The sequence below is a fragment of the Cherax quadricarinatus genome, unplaced genomic scaffold (assembly GCF_038502225.1).
Source record: "Cherax quadricarinatus isolate ZL_2023a unplaced genomic scaffold, ASM3850222v1 Contig321, whole genome shotgun sequence".
NCBI lineage: Eukaryota > Metazoa > Arthropoda > Malacostraca > Decapoda > Parastacidae > Cherax > Cherax quadricarinatus.
In genome coordinates this window covers 149480-167500 of record NW_027195347.1, presented here as the reverse complement: position 1 = coordinate 167500, position 18021 = coordinate 149480, and the positions used below count along the sequence as shown (strand labels likewise).

At 42.9% G+C, this 18021-nt stretch overlaps 1 protein-coding gene across 5 annotated transcripts in view; it reads left to right on the top strand.

Annotated features, from left to right (window-relative positions):
* LOC128693309 (cytochrome P450 4c3-like) overlaps positions 1-18021 on the top strand; it is a 92949-nt gene that overhangs the window by 42935 nt on the left and 31993 nt on the right. For all 5 annotated transcript variants that reach the window (XM_070080322.1, XM_070080321.1, XM_070080323.1 and 2 more), the window contains one exon: positions 76-261. In XM_070080322.1, the coding sequence (XP_069936423.1) occupies positions 76-261 (186 nt within the window). The remainder of the gene's footprint in view (positions 1-75; positions 262-18021) is intronic.

The following is an 18021-nucleotide window of genomic DNA, read 5'->3' as shown; positions in this document are numbered from 1 at the left end:
TGCATAATAAGATTCAATAAACTAAATAGATTTCTAGTTATATTTTGCTAATATTCCTCGTCATCTTTACATTAGGAAGCAAGTGGCACTCTCGCCGCAAGCTGTTGACTCCAGCCTTCCACTTCAAGATTCTGGAGGATTTTTTGGAGGTGTTCAACAACCAGGGTAACAAGATGGTGCAGAAGTTAAAGCAGAAGGCAGATGGCAAGCCTTTTGATATCTTCCCCTTTGTTACGCTCTGTACCCTAGATGTTATCTGCGGTAAGCTCTTTATGTATATCTAATGTTGTAAGAAAATAATGGCAGTATTGGCAATTAGCATCGAAATCCATTGGCGTTTATTGTGAAAAGGACCTTATTCTTGTTCTTGTTCTTGTTCTTGTTCTTCTTCTTCTTCTTCTTCTTCTTCTTCTTCTTCTTATTATTATTATTATTATTATTATTATTATTATTATTATTATTATTATTATTATTATTATTATTATGGGGATGCACGAAACCAGGAGGGGTCAGACAGCGCTGAAGAATGAGTAACAGTCAGGCTCAGTTCAACGATAGTGAGGACAATTCCAGTTCCTTGCATCGGAACCCTTTATCTTGCATCAAGAGAACCTCAGCTTGTATCGAGCCTCTTATCTTGCGTCATGAGCCCATCATCTTGTATTAAGAGCCATAGCGCTGCATCAGAAGCTCCTCATCGTGCATCAGAAGTCCCATTTTGTATTAATAGCCTCTTATTATGCATCAAGAGCCCATCATCTTGTATCAAGAGCCTCATCTTTTATCAAAACCCCTTATCTTACATCACGAGTCCCTCACCATGCATCAAAAGCCCCTCACCTTGCATCAAGAGCCCTCACCTTGTAGTCTTGATGCAAGGCTCTCATCTTGCATCAAGAGTCTCTCTCTCCTTACATCAAGAGCCCCTTATAGTGGAAGGTTTAGTCTGTCTGGTGGGCGATAAATAATACTTCTTGGATTCTCTCCGCCAGCCCAGCCTGGAGGAGAGAGAGAAGGCTTTTGTTGACTGTAGACTGTCTAATAGGTAAGTGAGAACCCAGGGTGTTGTGGGGTGAACTGAAGGTAGGCCTATGCCCGCCGACAAACGGTGTGGAAAATATCGGTATTTTCCAGAACCGTTATGTCCACCCCCCAGGTGGAGGAATGATGGGAAGGGGGGACGGCACCTAGAGAGGTGTCAATTCTGTATTACTCAATTACTAAGAAGTAGTAATACTACTACATATAATTATGCTAAGAACATAATAACATAAGAAAATAAGAAAGAAGGAACACTGCAACAGGCCTACTGACCCATGCGAAGCAGGTCCATGCCACCCACCGGCCTAGAACAATGACTATCTAGTCAGGTCACTTCCACTTAAGGAAGGAGCACGGCACCAGACCTGGTAGCCCAAGCTGGTCAGGTCCAACTCACACCCACCACACCCACTCATGTATTTATCCAACCTATTTTTAAAACTACACAAGGTCTTAGCTTCTATGACGGTACTCGGCAGTTTGTTCCACTCATCCACAACTCTATTACCAAACCAGTGCTTTCCTATATCCTTCCTGAATCTAAACTTTTCCAAATTGAAACCATTGCTGCGAGTCCTGTCTCGGCTGGATATTTTCAGCACGCTATTTACATCCCCTTTATTTATTCCTGTTTTCCATTTATACACCTCAATCATATCCCCCCTAATTCTACGCCTTTCTAGAGAGTGCAGATTCAGGGCCCTCAGTCTGTCCTCATAGGGAAGATTTCTGATACATGGGATCAATTTTGTCATCCTCCTCTGTACATTTTTCAGTGCATTTATATCCATTTTGTAATATGGTGGCCAGAACTGTGCAGCATAATTTAAATGAGACCTAACCAAGGATATATAGAGATAAAGAACAACCTGAAGACTTCTATTATTTATATTTCTTGATATGAAGCCAAGGATGCTGTTAGTTTTATTGCGAACACTTATGCACTGTTGTCTTGGTTTCAGATTACTGCTAACCAGAATTCCTAAATCCTTTTCGCAATCAGTAGTATTAAGATATACACTATTCAGTTTATAAGTGGCATGGTTATTGTCCTGTCCAACATTTAGCACTTTGCATTTGTCTATATTAAACTGCATCTGCCACTTCTCCGACCACTGCATCAGTCTATTGAAATCATCCTGGAGTGCACTAATGTCCTCAACAGAATGAATTGGACGGCCTATTTTGGTGTCATAAGTAAATTTGCTTATGTTGCTATTTATTCTCTCATCTATGTCGTTTATGTAAATTGTGAACAACAAGGGGCCCAACACTGACCCCTGAGGAACACCGCTTGTGGCGTGCCCCTATTCTGATTTCTCCCCATTTATGCAAACTCTTTGCTGCCTATTTGTCAACCATGCCTTTACCCAGGAAAAATTTTCTCCTCCTATTCCGTGTGCCTTAAGTTTCCTCAAAAGTATCTGATGTGGAACTCTATCGAAAGCCTTACTGAAGTGCATAGACACAATATCATATTCATTACCATGATCTACCTCCTCATACACCTTAGCTAAAAAAGTTAGTAAATTCATAAGACAAGAACGCCCCTTAGTAATACCGTGTTGAGATTCATTTATCAATTTATACCTATCAAGATGCCTACGAATTGCCTCGGCACTTATTGATTCCATAAATTTTCCCACTATGGAGGTAAGGCTTATTGGTCTATAGTTTGAAGTTAAGGACCTGTCACCTGCCTTGTAAATAGGTATTACATTTGCCATTTTCCACTTATCAGGCACTATGCCAGTTTGTAGTGATATGTTTAAAAGATTAGTCAAAGATTTGCAAAGTTCCTCTTTACATTCCTTTAAAACCCTTGAAAACAATTCATCAGGGCCTGGGGATTTGTTAGGTTTTAGTTTCTCTATTTGTCAGAGGACCATGTCACTAGTTACTGCAATCGTGCATAGTTTATTATCGTCCTGTTAGACATAATTTATTGTTTCTGGAATTTCGCTAGTATCTTCCTGAGTAAAAACTGAGAGGAAGTTAGAATTGAAAATTTCACACATATCCCTATCACTGTCAGTGATCTGACCTGAGCTACTCTTAAGTGGGCCTATCTTGTCTCTAATCTTACTTCTGTATACCTGAAAGAACCCTTTTGGGTTAGTCTTCGAATCCCTTGTGGCCTTAACCTCATAATCCCTTTTTACTTCTCTTATTCCTTTTTTTTTATTTCTCTCTTTAATTTAATATATTGATTTCTTCACTGTCCATCCCCCCTTTTGATACGCCTAAAAATACCTCTCTTTTGACCAATTAAATGTTTTAATGTATTGTTCATCCATTTGGGATCATTTTTGTTAGATCTAATATCCCTACTCTGAACAAAAGTTGACTGAGCAGCTAGAACTATGTTCTTAAAAATGTCTTATTAGTAACCAACACCAGCTACCTGACCCATAGTCAGGACATCCCAATTTAGCCCACCCAGGTAATTTTTCAGTCCCATGAAATCAGCCAATCGAAAGTCTGGGTAAGCGACTTGATTGCAGTTTACTGGGTAATTCCATAATATATTGAAACGAAGTGATTTGTGATCACTTTCCCCAAGCTCATCATTAACCTCAAGATTATTAATTAGTGAATCTTTGTTGGCAAGAACCAAGTCAAGCAGATTGTTTCCTCTAGTTGGTTCTGTCACAAACTGTTTTAAAAAGCAATCCTGAACCGTATCAAAAAAGTCACTAGACTCAAGATTTCCTGTCAAATTGTTCCAATCAATTTGTCTAAAGTTAAAATCCCCCATTAACACAACATTTTCGTATCTAGACGCCTTATGAATTTCGTCCCTTAGCAGCTTACTGCACTCCCTATCAAGGCTTGGGGGCCTATATATCACACCCAAAATTAATTTTTCATGCCCCTCGAGAAACTGAAGCCAAACAGATTCTGTGTCCAATGTTTCTATTCTTATATTATGTCTAACACAACAATTTAAATAATCTCTGACACTCCACCACCCTTCCTGTTGACCCTATCAGTGTGGAATAGTTTATAACCCTTTATGCTGCATTCAGAAGGCATTTCTCTGTCTTTCAAGTTGAACCAGGTCTAACTTAGAGATAGTCGTTAGCTTACTGTAGCATTATATGTCCCATACATTAATTAAGCCGTAAGCACCCTCAGCGCGCCAATTTGAGCGCCCGCTGGGTCCTGGGCGAGTCAATCACATTTCAGTAGCGAGACGGGCAACTACCCCCACACGAACTTTGCGAGGTGAACACAGTCGTACAACCCACGATCACCGCAAGCAAGGGCCTCATTAACTGAACCAGGCAGTGTTATGACTCAACACGTATTTCCATTTATCACCCGCCCCAACACTGCCACGTGAGTATTATGAATGCATTCATGTGTACACATGTGTAGAGGTGGCACCCGCACGACCAGAAGTTGCCATAACAGCTGCCTGTCACAAATTACACTGCCTACTGTGAAGAATAAAGCTTAGTACACATTGACTGAGTTACCCTGAAGTGGAGCAGCAAGCTTCAGACTGAATTCACGATTGAAACAAGGGACTACTATCCCGACTCAGCCGTGGGCCAGACACACTGCCTTAATTAATTCCCCACAGACGGCAGAACCAGCCTAGTGGCATGGCATGAAATATGAAGAACGGCCTGATGTGAAATTTAAAAAAATTAAAATTAAAAATTAAAATTCTTTATTTCTCTGTTGATATTACAATGTGGGGTTTACATATTAAAAAACATTATTGCATATTATAAAATACTTATTACAAAGAAGGCCACTAGTATGCCTAGGTAGGCCTAAGCATTTCGGGTGGACTAATACTATTTCTTACTCTATATTGACACAGGTTATGGATCATTCCGATATTAAAATGAGGTAGCTGGAGTGATTAACTAGATTTACAAAAGTGAGGAAGCTCAAAACATTTAAAAAATAACAATTAATGGGAATTAATTAATGGGAACGATCTGGTCTTGGCATAATACAGTTTCTATTAAAGCTCCATTAATGAAGTGTCTTAGACAACCTTATCACTAACTGAAGAATCATGAGGCAAAAGATACATTCAGAATTTTATGTTGACAGTCATTAGTGTAAATTACGGGGAGTCACAGATATAAAATAAATGTATTTTGTTTTGGAGATGTGCAGCTAAGGTAGTTTTTATGTGGTTAGCTACCAGTGTTGTGTGTTAGCTACCAGTGTTGTGTATGTTAGCTACCAGTGGTGTGTGTTAGCTACCAGTGGTGTGTGTGTTAGCTACCAGTGTTGTGTGTTAGCTACCAGTGTTGTGTATGTTAGCTACCAGTGGTGTGTGTTAGCTACCAGTGGTGTGTGTGTTAGCTACCAGTGTTGTGTGTTAGCTACCAGTGTTGTGTGTTAGCTACCAGTGGTGTGTGTTAGCTACCAGTGTTGTGTGTTAGCTACCAGTGGTGTGTGTTAGCTACCAGTGGTGTGTGTTAGCTACCAGTGGTGTGTGTTAGCTACCAGTGGTGTGTGTTAGCTACCAGTGGTGTGTGTTAGCTACCAGTGGTGTGTGTGTTAGCTACCAGTGTTGTGTGTTAGCTACCAGTGTTGTGTATGTTAGCTACCAGTGGTGTGTGTTAGCTACCAGTGGTGTGTGTGTTAGCTACCAGTAGCTACCAGTGGTGTGTGTTAGCTACCAGTGGTGTGTGTTAGCTACCAGTGGTGTGTGTTAGCTACCAGTGTTGTGTGTTAGCTACCAGTGGTGTGTGTTAGCTACCAGTGGTGTGTGCTAGCTGCCAGTGGTGTGTGTTAGCTACCAGTGTTGTGTTAGCTACAAGTGGTGTGTGCTAGCTACCAGTGGTGTGTGTTAGCTACCAGTGTTGTGTGTTAGCTACCAGTGGTGTGTGCTAGCTACCAGTGGTGTGTGTTAGCTACCAGTGTTGTGTGTTAGCTACCAGTGTTGTGTGCTAGCTACCAGTGGTGTGTGTTAGCTACCAGTGGTGTGTGCTAGCTACCAGTGGTGTGTGTTAGCTACCAGTGGTGTGTGCTAGCTACCAGTGGTGTGTGTTAGCTACCAGTGGTGTGTGTTAGCTACCAGTGGTGTGTGCTAGCTACCAGTGGTGTGTGTTAGCTACCAGTGGTGTGTGTTAGCTACCAGTGGTGTGTGTTGGCTAAGAGTGGTGTGTGTTAGCTACCAGTGGTGTGTGTTAGCTACCGGTGGTGTGTGTGTTAGCTACAAGTGGTGTGTGTTAGCTACCAGTGGTGTGTGTTAGCTTCCAGTGGTGTGTGCTAGCTATCAGTGGTGTGTGCTAGTTCCCGGTGGTGTGTGTTAGCTACCAGTGGTGTGTGTTAGCTACCAGTGGTGTGTGTTAGCTACCAGTGGTGTGTGTTAGCTACCAGTGGTGTGTGTTAGCTACCGGTGGTGTGTGCTAGCTACCTGTGGTGTGTGTTAGCTACCAGTGGTGTGTGTGTGTTAGCTACCAGTGGTGTGTGCTAGCTACCGGTGGTGTGTGTTAGCTAACAGTGGTGTGTGTTAGCTACTGGTGGTGTGTGTTAGCTACAGGTGGTGTGTGTTAGCTTCCGGTGGGGTTTGTTAGCTACAGTTGGTGTGTGTTAGCTACCAGTGGTGTGTATTAGCTACCAGTGGTGTGTGTTAGCTACCAGTGTTGTGTGTTAGCTACCACTGGTGTGTGCTAGCTACCAGTGGTGTGTGTTAGCTACCAGTGGTGTGTGCTAGCTACCAGTAGTGTGTGTTAGCTACCAGAGGTGTGTGTGTTAGATACCAGTGGTGTGTGCTAGCTACCGGTGGTGTGTGTTAGCTACCAGTGGAGTGTGTTAGCTACCCAGTGGTGTGTGTTAGATACCAGGTGGTGTGTGTGTTAGCTACCAGTGGTGTGTGTTAGCTACCAGTAGTGTGTGTTAGCTACCAGTGGTGTGTGTGTTAGATACCAGTGGTGTGTGCTAGCTACCGGTGGTGTGTGTTAGCTACCAGTGGTGTGTGTTAGCTACCAGCGGTGTGTGCTAGCTACCGGTGGTGTGTGTTAGCTACCAGTGGTGTGTGTTAGCTACCAGTGGTGTGTGCTAGCTACCGGTGGTGTGTGTTAGCTACCAGTGGTGTGTGTTAGCTACCAGTGGTGTGTGTTAGCTACCAGAGGTGTGTGTGTTAGCTACAGGTGGTGTGTGTTAGCTACCGGTGGTGTGTGTGTTAGCTACAGGTGGTGTGTGTTAGCTACCGGTGGGGTTTGTTAGCTACCGGTGGTGTGTGTTAGTAACCAGTGGTGTGTATTAGCTACCGGTGGTGTGTGTGTTAGCTACCGGTGGTGTGTGTTAGCTACCGGGGGTGTGTGTTAGCTACCAGTTGTGTGTGTTAACTACTAGTGGTGTGTGTTAGCTACCAGTGGTGTGTGTTAGCGACCAGTGGTGAGTGTGTGTTAGCTACCGGTGTTGTGTGTGTTAGCTACCAGTGGTGTGTGTTAGATACCAGAGGTGTGTGTGTGTGTTAGCTGCCAGTGGTGTGTGTTAGCTATCAGTGGTGTGTGCTAGCTACTAGTGGTGTGTGTTTGCAACCGGTGGTGTGTGTTAGCTGCCAGTGATGTGTGTGTTAGCTACCAGTGGTGTGTGTTAGCTACCAGTGGTGTATGTTAGCTACCAGTGGGGTGTGTTAGCTACCGGTGGGGTGTGTAACTACCGGTGGGGTTAGTTACCGGTGGTGTGTGTTAGCTACTGGTGGTGTGTGTTAGCTACCGGGGGTGTGTGTTAGCTACCAGTGGTGTGTGTTAGCTATCAGTGATGTGTGTTAGCTACTAGTGGTGTGTGTTTGCTACCGGTGGTGTGTTAGCTACCAGTGGTGTGTGTTAGCTACCAGTGGTGTGTGTTAGCTACCAGTGGTGTGTGTAAGCTACCGGTGAGGTGTGTTAGCTACCAGTGGTGTGTGTTAGCTACTGGTGGTGTGTGTGTTAGCTACCAGTGGTGTGTGTTAGCTACCAGTGGTGTGTGTTAGCTACTGATGGTGTGTGTGTTAGCTACCGGTGGTGTGTGTTAGCTACCTGTGGTGTGTGTTAGCTACCGGTGGTGTGTGTTAGCTACCGGTGGTGTGTGTTAGCTACCAATGGTGTGTGTAAGTACAGTTAGCTACCAGTGGTGTGTGTTAGCTACCGGTGGTGTGTGTTAGCTACCGGTGATGTGTGTTAGCTGCGGTGTGTGTTAGCTGCTGATGGTGTGTGTTAGCTACCGGTGGTGTGTGTTAGCTACCAATGGTGTGTGTAAGCTACAGGTTGGGTGTGTTAGCTACCAGTGGGGTGTGTTAGCTACCGGTGATGTGTGTTAGCTACCAGTGGTGTGTGTTAGCTACCAGTGGTGTGTGTTAGCTACCAGTGGTGTGTGTTAGCTACCAGTGGTGTGTGTTAGCTACTAGTGGTGTGTGTTAGCTACTAGTGGTGTGTGTTAGCTACCAGTTGTGTGTGTTAGCTACCAGTGGTGTGTGTGTTAGCTACCGGTGGTATGTGTGTTAGCTACCAGTGGTGTGTGTTAGCTATCAGTGGTGTGTGTTAGCTACTAGTGGTGTGTGTTTGCTACCGGTGGTGTGTGTTAGCTACCAGTCGTGTGTGTGTGTTAGCTACCAGTGGTGTGTGTTAGCTACCAGTGGTGTGTGTTAGCTACCAGTGGGGTGTGTTAGCTACCGGTGGGGTGTGTTAGCTACCGATGGGGTTAGTTACCGGTGGTGTGTGTTAGCTACTAGTGGTGTGTGTAAGCTACCGGTGAGGTGTGTTAGCTACCAGTGGGGTGTGTTAGCTACTGGTGGTGTGTGTTAGCTACCAGTGGTGTGTGTTAGCTACCAGTGGTGTGTGTTAGCTACCAGTGGTGTGTGTAAGCTACCTGTGAGGTGTGTTAGCTACCAGTGGTGTGTGTTAGCTACTGGTGGTGTGTGTGTTAGCTACCGGTGGTGTGTGTTAGCTACCAGTGGTGTGTGTTAGCTACTGGTGGTGTGTGTGTTAGCTACCGGTGGTGTGTGTTAGCTACCTGTGGTGTGTGTTAGCTACCGGTGGTGTGTGTTAGCTACCGGTGGTGTGTGTTAGCTACCAATGGTGTGTGTAAGCTACAGGTTGGGTGTGTTAGCTACCAGTGGGGTGTGTTAGCTACCGGTGGTGTGTGTTAGCTACCGGTGATGTGTGTTAGCTACCAGCGGTGTGTGTTAGCTGCTGATGGTGTGTGTTAGCTACCGGTGGTGTGTGTTAGCTACCAATGGTGTGTGTAAGCTACAGGTTGGGTGTGTTAGCTACCAGTGGGGTGTGTTAGCTACCGGTGATGTGTGTTAGCTACCAGTGGTGTGTGTTAGCTACCAGTGGTGTGTGTTAGCTACCAGTGGTGTGTGTTAGCTACCAGTGGTGTGTGTTAGCTACCAGTGGTGTGTGTTAGCTACTAGTGGTGTGTGTTAGCTACCAGTGGTGTGTGTTAGCTACTGGTGGTGTGTGTGTTAGCTACCGGTGGTGTGTGTTAGCTACCAGTGGTGAGTGTTAGCTACCGGTGGTGTGTGTTAGCTACCTGTGGTGTGTGTTAGCTACCAGCGGTGTGTGTTAGCTGCTGGTGGTGTGTGTTAGCTACCAGTGGTGTGTGTTTGCTACCGGTGGTGTGTTAGCTACCAGTGGTGTGTGTTAGCTACCAGTGGTGTGTGTTAGCTACCAGTGGTGTGTGTGTGTTAGCTACCAGTGGTGTGTGTTAGCTATCAGTGATGTGTGTTAGCTACTAGTGGTGTGTGTTTGCTACCGGTGGTGTGTTAGCTACCAGTGGTGTGTGTGTTAGCTACCAGTGGTGTGTGTTAGCTACCAGTGGTGTGTGTTAGCTACCAGTGGTGTGTGTAAGCTACCGGTGGTGTGTGTTAGCTACCGGTGGTGTGTGTTAGCTACCAATGGTGTGTGTAAGCTACCGGTGGGGTGTGTTAGCTACCAGTGGGGTGTGTTAGCTACCGTTGGTGTGTGTTAGCTAACGGTGATGTGTGTTAGCTACCAGCGGTGTGTGTTAGCTGCTGGTGGTGTGTGTTAGCTACCAGTGGTGTGTGTTAGCTACCGGTAGTGTGTGTTAGTTACCAAGTGGTGTGTGTTAGCTACCAGTTGTGTGTGTTAGCTACCAGTGGTGTGTGTTAGCTACCAGTGGTGTGTGTTAGCTACCAGTGGTGTGTGTGTTAGCTACCAGTGGTGTGTGCTAGCTACCAGTGGTGTGTGTTAGCTACCGGTGGTGTGTGTTAGTGGTGTGTGTTATCTACCGGTTGGGTGTGTTATCTACCGGTGGGGTGTGTTAGCTATCGGTGGGGGTGTGTTAGCTACCGGTGGTGTGTGTTAGCTACCGGTGGTGTGTGTTAGCTACCGGTGGTATGTGTGTTAGCTACCAGTGGTGTGTGTTAGCTATCAGTTGTGTGTGTTAGCTACTAGTGGTGTGTGTTTGCTACCGGTGGTGTGTGTTAGTTACCAGTCGTGTGTGTGTGTTAGCTACCAGTGGTGTGTGTTAGTTACCAGTGGTGTGTGTTAGCTACCAGTGGGGTGTGTTAGCTACCGGTGGGGTGTGTTAGCTACCGGTGGGGTGTGTTAGTTACCGGCGGTGTGTGTTAACTACCAGTGGTGTGTGTAAGCTACCTGTGAGGTGCTACCGGTGGTGTGTGTTAGCTACCAGTGGTGAGTGTTAGCTACCGGTGGTGTGTGTTAGCTACCTGTGGTGTGTGTTAGCTACCGGTGGTGTGTGTTAGCTACCGGTGGTGTGTGTTAGCTACCAATGGTGTGTGTAAGCTACCGGTGGGGAATGTTAGCTACCAGTGGGGTGTGTTAGCTACCGGTCGTGTGTGTTAGCTACCGGTGATGTGTGTTAGCTACCAGGGGTGTGTGTTAGCTACCGGTGGTGTGTGTTAGCTACCAGTGGTGTGTGTTAGCTACCGGTGGTGTGTGTGTTAGTTACCGGAGGTGTGTAAGCTACGGGTGGGGTGTGTTAACTACCGGTGGTGTGTGTTAGCTACCGGTGGTGTGTGTTAGCTACCAGTGGTGTGTGTTAGCTACTGGTGGTGTGTGTTAGCTACAGGTGGTGTGTGTTAGCTACCGGTGGTGTGTGTTAGCTACCGGTGGTATGTGTTATCTACCGGTTGGGTGTGTTAGCTGTCTGTGGGGTGTGTTATCTACCGGTGGGGTGTGTTAGCTATCGGTGGGGGTGTGTTAGCTACCGGTGGTGTGTGTTAGCTACCGGTGGTGTGTGTTAGCTACCGGTGGTGTGTGTTAGCTACCGGTGGTGTGTGTTAGCTACCGGTGGTGTGTGTTAGCTACCAGTGGTGTGTGTTATCTACCGGATGTGTGTGTTAGCTACCGTTGGTGTGTGTTAGCTACCGGTTGTGTGTGTTAGCTACCGGTGGTGTGTGTTAGCTACCGGTGGGGTGTGTTAACTACCGGTGGTGTGTGTTAGCTACCGTTGGTATGTGTTAGCTACCGGTGGTGTGTGTTAGGGAGATAAGATGTTTTTTTTACGTTGCTTTTGAAAATGGTGGATGAGTCTGCAGTTCTAGAGTTTTCAAGCAGTGAGTTCCAGATTTTAGGCTCTTTTATGTACATTGAATTTTTGTATAGATTTAGCCGGACACGGGAAATGTCATAAAGATGTTTTTGACTCTTATTATGTCTATGGGGCCTGTCACAACTGTCAAGAAAGTGTTTTAGTTGAATTTTAAATTTGGAACTTATGGTTCTGTAAATGTAGATTGCAGAGTAGTAAGTGTTGATGTTCTGACGAGTGAGTAAGTTTACATCTTCGAAGAATGGGGGGATTGGGTGTTGCCTAGCATTGGATTGTGTGATAATTCTTACTGCAGCTTTTTGTTATGTTATTATTGGCTTTAGGTTGGTAATTGCTACTGATCCCAAAGCACAAATGGCATATGTGAGGTAGGGATAAATGAGTGAATAGTATAGTGTGAGTAGGGCTGATTGTGCTACGTAGTAAAGTATCTTGGAGCAGTTTTGGATACTTTTTTTTGTTATGTGTTGAATATGAGTGCTGAAATTCAGGGTGCTGTCAAGATGTAGTCCCAGGAATTTGCCCTCATTATGCTTAGCAATAGGAGTACTGTCGATCTTAATGTTGAGTTGTGCAACACCTGCTCTGTTACCAAACAGAATATAGAAGGTTTTGTCAGTGTTAAGTGTAAGCTTATTGGCAGTCATCCAGGTTGATATTTTGAGGAGCTCTTCGTTAACTATGGTGTTGAGTGAGGCAAGATTTGGTGGGAGATAACGTAAGTCGTGTCATTAGCCAAGAGAATTGGTTTCAGGTGTTGTGATATGTTGGGAAGATCATTGATGAATAAGAGGAAGAGCAGGGGATCAAGGACACTTCCTTATATCAAGTGGTCGTGATGATGAGGTTGTGTCTTTAATGGAGACGTATTGATACCTGTTAGTAAGGTAGGATTTGAAATATGTAAGTGCATGGCCTCTTATACCATAATGGTCAAGTTTGTGGAGTAGGATGCTGTGGTCTACTGTGTCAAAATCTTTCCTTAGGTCAATAAAGAGTCATAATGGATATTCCTCATTTTCCAGTGCTGGGAAAGCAGGTTTAGCATTTTTACAATTGCATCGTTTGTGCTTTTGTTTTTCCTGAAGCCAAATTGGCAGGGGTTGAGTATGCTTTGTGCTGTTATAAACGAATATAGTCTCTTGTGCACGAGGTTCTCGAAGATTTTGGATAGTAACGGTAAGTTTTATATTGTAATAAAGTTGGTAGAATTACCGACAATATGTAAAGTAAAAGGACACAAGTGCAACTAATGTGACATTTATTGTGGCAACGTTTCGCTCTCCAGAAGCTTTATCAAGCCATTACAAACAATACGCGGACACAGAGGCATGGGAATGGGGTCCCCCATAAGTGCCGTCCTAGCCAACTTATACATGGAACACCTAGAGTCCGAACACTTCGCCAACATCATCCCTTCAAGCGTCACTTGGTTACGTTACGTGGACGACGTCCTCGTAATAACTCCAAAACGTTTTGATGTACGGGATCTTCAGGCAAGGCTCAACGCAGTTGAACCGGCGATTCAGTTTACACTAGAAGAAGAGTCCAATGACAAGCTACCTTTCCTCGACGTCCTCATTCACAAAGTAGACAACAACCTAAGATTTCAAGTTTATCGGAAACCCACCAATAAAAATGATCTCACACACTTCTATTCCAGTCAAGATACCAAGACCAAAAGAGGCATCATCATCGGGTTTTTCCTAAGAGCATACCGAATTTGTAGTCCTGAGTTTCTTGACGAGGAATGTACATACATTCACCAAACATTCACTGAGTTACATTTTCCTTCTTTTTTCATCAAAGACTGCAAGAAAAGAGCTCTTCAGATCATTAATTCTCTACGCATCAACACCACTCCCAACAAAGTTATAATTCTTCCCAACAGCCAGGTTGCACTGAACGTCTCAAAAGTACTTTCACAAGCTAACACCAGAGTCGCCATCGCTTCTAGCACTTCAATAAAGGATATAACCAGGACAAAATCCAAGCACCACGAACCAGTCAATGCAGGAGTTTACACTATACCCTGTGGAGGCTGTGACAAGATTTACGTAGGTGAAACAGCAAGAAACCTCGACACCCGCCTCAATGAACACATTTACGCATGTAGGAACGATAACTTGAACAACGCCTGTGTACAACACCGAAATTCCACCAATCATCTCATGAAATTCAGAGACGCCCAATTAGTGATCAAAGAAACTAATTTCCGCAGACGAAAGTGCCTCGAATCAGCACTGATCGCTGTTTCAAATACAATTAAACAAAACAACGGCAGCTTCACCATCTCCGAAGTCTTAGCAAGAATCCTCCTGAAAACAGTAAACCCTGCCATCACATAGTCTCTCCTGTTATACTACACAAAGCACATTACAGAGAGTGAACACTGAAACAAGCTGCCTCTTTCCAGTCTATATTTGTCCAACCTATTTTTATGTTACCCAAGTAATAGCTTTTATATCCTTTTACTCATGTACGAATTAATTACTCTACCATATTGTATTACTTTTGTCACTACCACTTCTACTACTACTACTACTACTACTACCACTACCACTAGTGAACATCGAAATGGTACCTCACTAGTATTGCACCTCACTCTGAGCCTTTATTTACCCTCTGTGTCCGCGTATTGTTTGTAATGGCTTGATAAAGCTCCTGGAGAGCAAAACGTTGCCACAATAAATGTCACATTAGTTGCACTTGTGTCCTTTTACTTTACATAAGTTTTATATTGGCCTGTAGTTATTTACATTTGTAAGGTCACCACCTTTGTGTATTGGTGTATTGGTGTATTGTGTATTGGTCTTCAGTAGTGTCGGGGAGGTGCTAGTTTCTAGGGATTTGTTAAAAAGTAATGAAATAGCAGGCGAAAGGGCATGAGCCGCTCGCCTGTACAATAATGGTGGGACTTGAGACAGGTTCCCTGGTTTATTTTTAAGTGACTTGATAATCGAGGCGACTTCAGTGGGCTCGGTAGGTGCAAGATAGAAGGAGAATGGGAAATTTCCATTTAAGTAGTCACTTGCTCGGGCATTGGTACCTGGGATTTTACTGGCGAGGTTTGATCCTATGGTTCAGAAGAAGTCATTTATCTTGTTGACTGTATCAATAGGCTGTAATTGTAATTCATTTGGTTTAGTTAGAACAATATCCCTGTTTTTTTTCAGTTTGTGGGTATCTAGAATCTGAGAGAGTGTTTTCCAGGTCTTTTTTATATCTCCTCTTGTTTCGGTTAATCTGCTGGAATAGTATAATTGCTTGGCCTTTCTTATCAGTTTGGTGAGAACTGATGCATAGTGTTTAACAATATCTTTGTATATTACACCCTGCCATTATTGCTTTTCGCACTGATGTTTCTCATCTATAGACCTTAGTATGCTGTTAGTTAGCCATGGGCAACCTAGCCGTTTATTCGTAATCTTTTTAATTTTTATAGGACAATGTTTGTTATATAGTCTAAGTAATTTTTTAAGAAATATGTCAATCCAATCATCGATACCATTGGAGAATTCTGTAGGACAGTCAACTGTCCGTAGCTCTGTTGTGAAGTTACTTATTGAGGCCTCATCATGATCTAAAATAAATTTTGTTGTATTCCAGCGGTTATTTACCAATGTTTGTTAAGAGGAAGGTTGGGTAGTGAACAGTAGTGCTGTCTGTGATTATCCCTGATTTAAAAGGAGCTAGTATATTGGTCCATATATGGTCAATTATGGTTGCAGTTGTCTCAGTCAGTCTGGTTGGTTTAATTATAGATGGTATGAGAAGTGTGCTGTTCATATTGTTGAAATCTGTTACTGGTTGATCATGTGTTAGGTCAAGGTTGATGTTGAAATCTCTGGCTAAGAGTAGATGGTGCTTCTTCAACTAGTTGTTTAGTGTCTTTATTTTATCACTAAAATTAGGGATGTTTGTATGTGGCATCCGATAAATGGCACCGATTGTAATTTAAGTCTTAAGGTTTTTTGCAGCAAAAATTGCAAAAGTATATTCTCCATATGCATCACTAAAGCAAGCGGTGTTTTAACAAGATAGTTCGTTAAAGCAATAGATTGCAATACCTCCCCCAACTTGGTATGGTCTGCAGTTGTGGATTGCTGTGTATCCCGGTAGTGAGTAGATATCAATTGTGTTCCGCTTAAGCCAGGTTTCAGTGAGAATAATACAGGAGAAGGTTGTCTTTAGGGAATTATGGAGTGCCAGGAGGTCATCATAATGTTTGCTCAGGGACCTGATATTGTAATTATGAACTGTAATACTTTTAGAAGTATTTAGGACAGTGCTGGTTTGTGATGCTGTGTAATAGTGGCAGTTACTTTCCATTAAACTTTGATTGGGTGTTGGATTAAATAGATTTAGATCTGGGTCGACGTGATCATTCATCATTTAGGTTAAGTGGTAATTCTTTTTATCATGTATAGTGTATTGAGTTCCAGTACTGGTATCTGTAATAAGAGGATGTTTGGACAAGTGTATAGCCAATGCCTGTTGTCAGGTAGAGTGTGTAAACTAATAAACATAATGGACTTAGTGTTGATTAAAGTATTAAGCTAGAATGAACTAGAGTATTAACTAAGTATAAGCTAATAAGATAAAACTATAATACAAAGTAGCACCAGACTATGACTTGTAAACGCACTAAAGCTCACTTAAGTTGTTTACAATAGATAGCAAAATAATATATGCACAGTTCTAAATTAAAGACTATATAAGATAGTAAACAACAGCTATTTATAAACTGTAAATGGGAATATTTGGCAATGATAGATATTAAAAAAAATAAATTTATAAAAGTACTGTAGGTGGGTATATTTGGTACTACAGATATGAAAAAAGTAAATTGAAATACTAATGTAATATTTATAAACTGGAAAATAAGGGAAAATAGGGTAAGATTGTGAAAAATAGATAATAAAGGATTTATAACAGTGCTTCAAATGGGAATACTTGGTAATACGGATATTAATAAAAAGTAAATTTCTTATTAACAATAATAAACTGTAAATGGGAAAATTTGGCAAAACAGATATTAATAAAAAGTAAAATTTCTTATTAACTCTAATAACAATTAATAAGAAATTTATAAAAGGCAAAATTATTTATAAATGGTAAAAATAAGCCTAACAAGGCTTACGTAGCTCCGGCACACTACCCAAGGTCGTCCCAACTGTGTCAAGTGACTGAATAAAACTCTGTCTGTCTGTCTGTCTGTCTGTCTGTCTGTCTGTCTGTCTCTCTCTCTCTCTCTCTCTCTCTCTCTCTCTCTCTCTCTCTCTCTCTCTCTCTCTCTCTCTCTCTCTCTCTCTCTCTCTCTCTCTCTCTCTCTCTCTCTCTCTCTCTCTCGCAGGAACCGGGCATTAGCACGAGATACAAAACTTATATATATATGGACAAAAAATCTTCCTACCAGGGAGGGAAGAAAAACGGGGTGTGCTAAAGCAGTGAACCTAGGTGGGCATCAGTGGACGCATGAACTCTTGTAGGAGGAAGCACACCATCCTGCGTCTGGTCTGGCCCTTAGATACTGCAACATGTCAGGAGAGTGTAGATAAATGGTCCAGAGAACCGACAAGTTGATGAATTAGGTACATGTGCAACACTTGAGTATCTTAACTGAGGAAACGTTTCACCATGCAGTGGCTTCATCAATGCTGTATTCTTTTCAAAATTGATTACATCGATTCCAGGCTGAGGGACTGATTTCCTCAAATTCCTCCTGATCTTCACCATTCTTTGTTTAGTACTGATGAAGCCTCTGCGTAACGAAACGTGTCCTCATTAAAGATACCCAAGTGCTGCACATGTGTATAATTGATCAACATGTTAGGAGACATAGCTGCGGATGAGCTACGTAACATGGTAGTCTTGTTTGGGACGGTGAAGCAGAATAGACATCGTCATGAGGTAGTCACTGCAGGGTTCGTGTGATAAATGGTTTTGAAAACCGACAAGTTGTGTGTAAAATTTTGAATTTCCCTAAATTCAGCATGTGTAAATTTGAATAATATAATAATTGTGTATTAAAATGTGATGTTGATTTGACCCTTCGAGAAATTTAGAACAGCGGCAGACGGGGTAGCGCCATTGTGAAACTGAATGTGTGAACACTGGTCTGTTAATTGTGCAATGTAATCAGGCGTCATCGAAGTTCAATTGGTGTATATCGGCCTTAGTCTGTAATGTAGAAATTGCTGACACATTCCCGCTGATGAACTGGGATAAATAGTGTGGAAAACTATAACAATACAATTAGCTAGGTGACGCTTACCCAAAATGTATAGCAGCTTTGCACTCGCCATCGTAAACTGTAGCTACTGAGGTAGTGTTAGGGTGTATTACAAATAAAAATTGTGATCCAATAATTAAATGGTAAGTGATAATACGAATTTGTTTTCTAATAACACCATTATAATTTATGTACAATAATTATATTCTGTGTACCCAACAAGCCAAATCATATACACTCCACAT